The 9,416-nt window shown below is 34.3% G+C and overlaps 1 protein-coding gene across 1 annotated transcript; it reads left to right on the forward strand.

The window, feature by feature from the left end:
* Window positions 1-6,306: 6,306 nt before the first annotated feature.
* On the forward strand, window positions 6,307-8,637 carry LOC128202017 (uncharacterized). The gene has a single exon (XM_052900798.1). It carries the CDS (start codon window positions 6,469-6,471, stop codon window positions 8,404-8,406), a length of 1,938 nt encoding a protein of 645 aa, XP_052756758.1. The 5' UTR covers window positions 6,307-6,468; the 3' UTR covers window positions 8,407-8,637.
* The last annotated feature ends 779 nt before the right edge of the window (window positions 8,638-9,416 follow it).

Here is a 9,416-nt window from a genome sequence, read left to right on the forward strand (position 1 = left end):
GTTACCTCATAACTCTGTCGATTTTAAATGGATTTAGAATATTTGTAAGGACATACATACATATTGGTCCCATAGAAATTTTAATGAAATCGGTACAGTAGTTTAGTTTGTTACATCAAAATAACTGATTTTGTCACAATTGTTCCAATAAAATTGACTTGTTTTTTTTAGGACACAATATTAAAAATTATGTTTACGTATATTTTGAAGTGATAAATTAGTGAGTTGCAAGCAAGCGTTAAGAGCCGCGTGCCCTTTACTACCTTTCCCCTTCGATCCTCACACAATCGCTGGTAATTCGATTCTCTGAGAATTCCTAGTAACGATTTAATCGCAGAAACAATTCACTTTATTCGAATACCTACGTGATGGTGTGTCTGGAACTGTAGTCTGTATTAAATGTGAATAAAAGCGTCCAAATGTAGCTGTAACGAAACTATTTTTATTATTCATTTATTTAAATTTTAATGCACGATAAAATTGTATGTACATAAGGCGGATTTAACACCGGACGGTGTTCTCTACCAGTCAACCATTGGGCGAACCGAGAAATAAGTAGGCGGTGCATTATTAAATTAAGGAAATATAAAAAGTAATAATTAATATATTCATATAATTACACTTAAATGAACATACACACAATATGTCAAATAAACATATATATGTATATATATATATATATATATATATATATATATATATATATATATATATATATATATATATATATATATATATATATATATATATATATATATATATATATATATATATATATATATATATATATATATATCGTCACCTTTATGGTAAACTTACGAAACTGAAAAAGATACATTTTACAGGGGAACGTTTTAAAACATTAGAATGCAAATAACTTTTGGCAGAAGACTACTGTAAAAGATCATGCTTACATTTTAGTTTTAAAATCCGGTTTTTTTATTGAATGCGCTTAATTAATTATTATTATATTACAAGTATCAGAAATAAATGCATATTCGTTACTTTGTACCTTCATACATAGAGTTCCTAAGTATTGAATTATACAACAGCAAATCTACGAAAGTGGCAGTTTCGTAAGTTGCCAAAGAAAATAATTTATATTAATATCTGGCAAACTAACGAAAGTGCCACTTTCGTAAATATACCAAGGTATATTAACGAAAGTGCCACTTTCGTAAATATACCAAGGTATAAATGACGTGTATTGGAGAAAACTTCAGTTTAAATAACAACGTTATAGCAATCATTCATGTAAAATAACTAAATTAAGCTTGATAAAATAATTATTGAAATTTTAAAATTAAAGTGTTTATTATAGAAAATACTATAAAAATATGCTAAGTAAGTTTACTTTGGGTATATCATAAAAATATATTAATAGATTCGAGCTTCTTGATTTCTTTAACCGTTAAAGATAGAAATTTGAAAATAAGCCATAATAAGTAATATGACGCAAAATATAGATTTTTAAAGAAATGTCAAATTTGAAAAAACTGCGCATTCGTAAATTTGCCATAGAGGTGACGATATAATAAATACATACATAAATATTATTATAACAAACAATTAACTGTATAAGAAGAGCAAATAAAATAATCTATGACTCAAACTGAAATACGTAGGTGGTGCATTTTTGAATACAGGTAAAATAAAACAATACTATTTTCTATTACGTTAAAGTTCAATATTATTTTTTTTTATAACAAACTCTTAATATGTTAGTTACAGGACTAGTAGATGTATAGATATTGTAACTGAAATATATAGATATTAGGTGAATGTATATTTTCCTAATAAATATCCGTAAAGAATCTGTTCAGGTACCTTAGATAGATACTCTTTATTGTTACCTCCAAAAGATTACAATAGTAAACTTATTATAAATAAAAATAATTACAAGAAATAATCACAATGAGAAAACAATGGGCGACCTTATCGCTAAGAGCGGTCTCTTCCAGGCAACCTTTGGATGGAGAGGAGTAATTATAATTATGTTATTACATTTAAACATTTGTATCTAAAATAATATTATAAAGTAGAAACATTTTATTTTTGACTCGTAATGGAAGGACTCAATAATTAAATAGTACTCCACAAAAAGAAATCGGCTACTATTCAATGAAATAGACTCAGGGCCGTAGCTAGACCCAAGTTTAAGGTTAGGGGGGAAAGGGATTGTTAGTAATGGAGTCAAATAGCCCCATTACTAGCAATATACCCTGTCAGGTCGACCTCCACGTGGTTCCACCTGGAAACCATCGTGACTAATTCTAGTTTAATTCGTCAGGATGGGCTAACTGACCTACTTTCATCTTCATCTGTCATCCCTCACTGGTACCCCGCCAGTGTATACCAATAGCGCAGACGGGGTTACCATACCATTATCGCCCATTAAAAAAAAAACCCAAGTTTAAGGTAGGTCAAAAGAACTTTTTGGTAGGACAGAAGTCATAATTAAGTGACTTCGAAAAAGCAAATCTGTTTAATTTTCTTGGAACCTTTCATTTTAAGGTAGAGCATTGCACCTCAATGTCCCTTCCTAGCTACGACTATGAATAGACTAGGCCATTTCAGGATGACTTTTAAAGATGAAATTTACACCAGATTTTACGTTACACCATCACGAATATAACTGTGAAAATCTCATCCAATTGGATGCAGTAGTTTTTGGGTGATGTTGGAATAAAATTCAGACAGGAGACAGAAAAAAAAAAACAAAAAAATATTGTTTTGGCTTTCAATTCTTTCTAGCTTTTACTTTGTATTGTCACTACTTTATTAGGGGGTACCTGGTGTCAACAGTGCTCCATATGGGGTGGGATTTGTGACTTATATATCTAATAGCAGTCTTTATAATGTACGGGGAGTATCATGGGCGAAACAGTATACTCTGTTATTTCCACAGTACTGCTCATGTCTATAGGCGACGGTTACCACATTCCATCAGGTGGGCCGTCAGCTTGTTTGCCATTTTAAGTTGCATAAAAAAAATTAATAGCATAAAAAATATTCTTATACGATTAATTAAGGATTTAAAGAAAAAATATCGACAAATTTATTATATAATGGAAATCATTAGGGCGAGGGCGGGATTAATTTATTTAATCTGAGACACGTTTTCTTAGATGAAAGAGAATTATAAATGTCTATAACTAATAATATAAAAAAAAAATTTGATCCTTATTTATTTTCATCATGCCCAGCCCTTGTTGCTTGCAACTTATTTCTATTAATTATATATATATATATATATATATATATATATATATATATATATATATATATATATATATATATATATATATATATATATATATATATATATATATATAACGTAACAACAACTTATATGTCTAAGACTACTGTTACATAGAGGAATTTCGATGGAATATTGACTTTCATCACCCACTTCGTTTCACACTTAGGTGCTGGTTCAGGGCTCCCGTAATTCGCTTATCGTTGTCTATTTTTCCTCGGTCGATATAGATATGCATACATAAACAATAAAAATAATAAATAATAACCTAAACTCACCCCAAATAATCGAAGATTGTTAATATTTTCAATAACTGCCGTAAAGGTCGATGTTTGTTCCCGCGTCCAAGTCACACACACTGGCGTAGACAAAATAAGTTTGGGAACCCCTAATCTATAAAAAGAAGTTACACTAAAGCTATTTGACAATAGATGGCGTTGATAAGCAACACTAAACCAAAAAAAAATTGAGCAAAGCTCGTTCATCCAGGTACTTATTATAAAAGAGCAATATATTTTTTCATTCCATTTGCACAGACCAGTGTCACTTTCGGCTGGGTCTTTCCCGGTACCGTTCCGTATGAGTTATGACCCGCTTTATTGCGTTCTGACCTGGGGTCAGGAGTGGCGTCATCTTGTGTCCATGTTGCGGAACATTGGCATAAATTATAAAAACTAGCCCTGTGAGCTACAATTTAGGTAAAAAGTTGAATAAATAAAAATAAAAATCCTCACTTTATTACTTTACTCAGAAATGTTCATTCAGGTACGGATTAATGGTTTTGATGCCATCATTTGTAAAAAACCCTGTGGTCCCGGCATAGAATATGCCACCTCCTCCTTTCCCGTGAGTGTCGTAAGAGGCGACTAAGAGAGAGTGAGAGACGAGCAGCAGCGTCCCTCTTAAAACATCTGTAAAGTTTAAACTGTGGTTACCAATCCGTCTACTAAGTGTGACAATTACTACCAAAACCCTCCAAGGGGGATGCTTATGCTTAGCATTGGTCAGTTAAAGGCTGATGTGATGACGATGACTACCAAATTGATCTTGTAGTCTGACATTAAATGGATTTGAATTTGACATTATATTTCTATTAATATTATAAAGTCAGTGAGTGACCGCGCTAACAAACGGTCGGTGCATTAAGGAGCTGTTAAAAATGGCCTCTAATGTGATTAAATGTAATTCGTGTAATGTAGTTATAAATGAAGTATTAGCGTTCATTATAAACAAAGTGGATGTTATGGACGAAAAAAGTATACATTTAATATGTAATAGTGCTTTCTCACCGGAGGACATATCGACCGCAAAAAGTATGCTGTTCGACTCAATACCGACTGCAAAACGCAAGATACGTCGCAAGCAGGGGAAGAATGTGCGAGAACTGGACGATATTATAGATCTAATAAAAAGTACGAACACCGAGGATATGCCTATTTTTGTTGCCAAAGATTTGCATAAACTCCCGCCGGTCACATTCGACCATGTAGATGTTACGGGTCTTTTAAAAGATATTGTAATGCTGAAAACTGATCTTAAACACGTTCATGAAAACTATGTCACTGTCGATGACTATAATCAGTTGAAGATGGGTATGGAAAATTTAATGCATGCGTCTGTCATAAATGATTTTCAATATATAAACAAAAAGCGAGGAGCGCAATTTGGAAACAGTTTTACATGTGATAGTGGGCCTATGGGATTGCAAAATATTCCTGTATCTAATACAGATGAAAAAATTTGTGACAACAAAATCTTATCACCGCAAAAAAATACTAAAAGTGTGATGGAGGGTACAACACAAACTTTGGATTATGAGAATCAACAGCGCATGACGGTATCAATCGAAAAACCAGTTTCGAGCGCGACCTACCATGAATGTAAAAGTCACTGGAGTGAGAAGGAATCGAGATCGATCACGTACTATGGCAGAGGTACTAAGCCCAACTAATACGAAAGAAGGAGAACCAATAGTAACAAAAAACGATTGGACGTATGTTACTAAGAAAAAGGTTAAGAAATACAGATTTATAGGACACAATTGGGAAAGGCGTCTACGGATGCGAACGGAAGGTTTAAGGCAGCTGAAATTAAAGTACCACTTTTTATATCTAACGTATCAAAAGATACGAAGGAAGAGGACATAAGTGAGTACATAAAAAAGAAGACAGGTGATATAGTTACTTTACATAAAATAAACACGAAAAAAGAAAGATCTTACAATTGTTATAAATTGTTTGTTTCTAAAAATAAAATACAGCAGTTTTTGAATGATGAAATTTGGCCGGATGGTATATCTTTCAGACGTTATGTCTACCTAAAACATCCAGTTGGTAAAGGTGAAAATAATAATAATAAAAATGAATAAGAAAAAAGATATAACGCAATTTGTAACTTATAATTGTAAGTCAATTAAGCGTTCTATTGAAGACGTTAGACGCTTGTGTCAGACTACTGACCTGGTGGCACTTCAAGAGACTTGGTTGCTTCCACATGATATTCCCTACCTAGGACAGGTTCACGACGAATTTGAATATACAGGTAAGTCGGCTGTGGATACATCCGCGGGAATACTTCGTGGAAGGCCATACGGCGGCGTAGCTCTGTTATGGCGTAAGAACGTGTTTCACGAAGTGTCTATTATTCAATGTGAGAGTGTGAGACTTGCGGCGATTAGGGCCTCGATCACTGATCGATCTATACTTGTATTCAGCGTATATATGCCTACCGACGCAACTGACAATTTACCTGAGTTCGCCCAGTGTTTAAGTGAAATAAATTCGATTATTCAGAGTACGGATGTTGAAGCTGTTTATATACTGGGGGACTTTAACGCACATCCCGGTGAATTATTTGCTAATGAGTTATCTAATTTTTGTAGTGATCAAAACTGGACATGTGCTGACATTGAATTATTAGGACTAGACTCACAAAGTTATACATTTATAAGTGACGCTCATGGCTGTACACGATGGTTGGACCACTGTATTATTACACAGGCGGCCTGGAGTACGGTTACAGATGTAAATGTGGGTCGGGATATTTATTGGTCGGATCATTTGCCATTAATTTTGAATTGTGATCTTAGTGTTGTCAGACAAAAAGTGTCACTGACGACACAGTATAATAGTTGTAAGATTAAATGGGGTGAAAGAAATAATGATCAAACTAATAGATACCATGATCTATGTAACAGTAAATTTAAATTAATGCATTTTCCGGAAGTTTTTGAATTATGTGCCGATAAAAGTTGTAAGTTACCGGAGCACAAAAGCTATTTAGACAAAATGTATTCAGATATTATTAAAGTGCTAACAGACGCCGCTTTACAAACTAGTTGTGTGTACGGTAAATGTGTAAAAAAGAATGTAATCGGGTGGAACAGACATGTCCGCGATGCATACAGGGAGGCCAATCTTAAATATCAAAAATGGATCTTTTATAATAAACCACAGTGCGGGCCTGTATATAAAGAAATGTGTTTAAGCAGGAAAATTTATAAAAGTAAATTACGATGTTGTCAAAATCATCAAGAGCAGATTAAAATGGATATCGTGGCTTCACATCACAGATCTAAAAAATTTAATAAATTCTGGAAATCAACAAATAACATCAATATAAGGCCTGGTCTGCCTGCTCGTGTCGCGGACTGTAGCACACCTGAGATGATAGCAAATATGTTTAAAAAACAATTTACAGTTGTTTCGCCATTGGGACCAGCGCAATCAACAATATACGCTGAATGCGATGGAAGTGAGGATCTGCTTCGTTTTTCTAGCGCTGAAGTGGCAAATGCCATTCGAATGATGAAGCGGGGTAGGTCTCCCGGATATGATGGACTCAGCATAGAACATCTCAAGTATGCCGGAGTGCATCTTCCGCGAGTTTTATCAATGTTCTTTTCCTTTTACTTAAGTCATGCGTATTTACCCATCAAATTAATTAAAACGGTGGTTGTGCCAATTTTAAAAAATAAAACTGGTGATATCTCTGACTGTAACAATTATAGACCTATTTCACTGGCAACTGTTGTATCTAAGGTGTTGGATAGTTTGCTTGACTCATATTTGAACAAACATCTACATTTACATGATGCTCAGTTCGGTTTCCGTCCTGGGCTATCTACCGAATTGGCAGTTCTGAGTCTTAAGCATACTGTGCAGTACTATACAAGCAGACAAACGCCGGTATTTGCATGTTTTCTGGATCTTTCCAAGGCCTTTGATCTTGTATCTTATGATATCCTCTGGGAAAAGCTTAAAGACAATAACGTATGTAGTAGACTTATTAATATATTGAAGTATTGGTATACCAATCAGGTAAACAACGTTCGGTGGGGAAATGCGCTTTCCGAGGAGTATAAGCTGGAATGCGGAGTGAGGCAAGGTGGTTTAACCTCGCCCAAGCTCTTCAATTTGTACATAAATGATCTGATTGTTGGACTCAGCAGTAGCCGTGTTGGATGTCACGTAGATAATGTCTGTGTCAACAACATTAGCTATGCTGATGACATGGTGCTGCTGACTCCAACGATTAGAGCCCTAAGACAGCTTATGTATATGTGTGAGACGTACTCAGCGAGTCATGGGCTAAAATACAATGTAAACAAGACAGAGTATTTGATATTTAAGGCCAATGGTAAATGTCCCACGCACGTGCCCGATATCCAATTACACGGAGCAAATATAAAAAGAGTGCATAAATTTAAATACCTAGGGCACTATGTTACTGATGACCTTAAAGATCAAACTGATGTCGAAAGGGAGCGTAGGGCATTGGCTGTTAGATGTAACATGTTGGCTCGCAGGTTTGCCCGTTGTAGTGAAGAAGTAAAAATCACACTCTTCAAAGCATACTGCCAAACATTCTACACGAGCAGTCTGTGGGTTAACTGCACACAGGCCTCACTCAGTGCCCTACGAATCCAGTACAATAATAGTTTTAGAGTGCTGTTGGGGCTACCTCGCTTTTGTAGCGCTTCTAGCATGTTTGCTCAATCTCGCGTAGATGACTACTACGCTGTAAGGAGAAAGAGGACTGCATCATTGCTAAACAGGGTTAGGACAAGCACCAACAGCATTCTAAAAATAATAGGCGAGAAATATAACTCGCCTATAATTGGGCATTTCATTCAGATGCTGATCTAGTCGGCCGGGTCACATCTGGGTGAAATGCTTAATTAAATCAATTTGTTTTTCTTTTTTTTTTTTTTTAATAACATAGTTTGTAAGAAAATTGTTACTAACAAATTTGGACCGCATTGTAGTCTGCATAATAAAGTATTATTATTATTATTATATAAAGAGGATAGATTTGATTATTTGTTCCATAAGATTACAATAGTAAACTCCCTATTAACAAGGAAATATTACATTAAGAAAATTGTAAGCGACCTTATCGTTAAGAGCGATCTCTTCCAGGCAACCTTTAAATGGAAAAGAGTAATTATAAACAGTTTGACTGGAGGTACGAAACTCTGTTCGTTTTTTAAATACATATAGAGATATGCATACGTACAATAATGTGAATATATAAATGTATAGTTTAAGTTACTTAAATAAATTTCTTACTTATTATTAAAGTTACATTTTCAAAGCGGCTTCTGGGGCTATGAGGTAACGAATATAAATATTATATACACATGTCGAAAGTTCCACAACTTTTCTTTCCTATTAGACGTCGACTTTTCCAATTATGGCCACCCCATTTGCTATTTTAGCTTACTTATCTCTTGGGTTATATCGGTCACTTTGATTACTACACTTTTTGATAACACACTTATTCGTTTAAACGAACTGCGGTTAAGGGGGCCGAAAAGAAAACACGATCCACCATCTTGTGACGGCGGCCATTTTGAAAATATTACAATATTGAGTAGTGCCTAATATTTGTCGCTGACGTACCTATTTATATTTTTTTTATTTTATATTTCATTATTTAAATAAATGTCTTAGAAACATGTAGTGTAATCGGGCCAAAGTACACTTACTTTTGGTCGCAGTAACTTCTCATTTCATTTATTCGTTTATCATGAACGATTGAATCGTTCATTGCCTGTCTGGACAGTAACAGATAGGTACACGCACCGCGGGGTGCCATCTTGCTGACAAATTGTACACCTTTATTATATATATATATATATATATATATATATATA

This window comes from Galleria mellonella, unplaced genomic scaffold, assembly GCF_026898425.1.
Source record: "Galleria mellonella isolate WM207_F2 unplaced genomic scaffold, CSIRO_AGI_GalMel_v1 utg1267, whole genome shotgun sequence".
Classification (NCBI taxonomy): domain Eukaryota; kingdom Metazoa; phylum Arthropoda; class Insecta; order Lepidoptera; family Pyralidae; genus Galleria; species Galleria mellonella.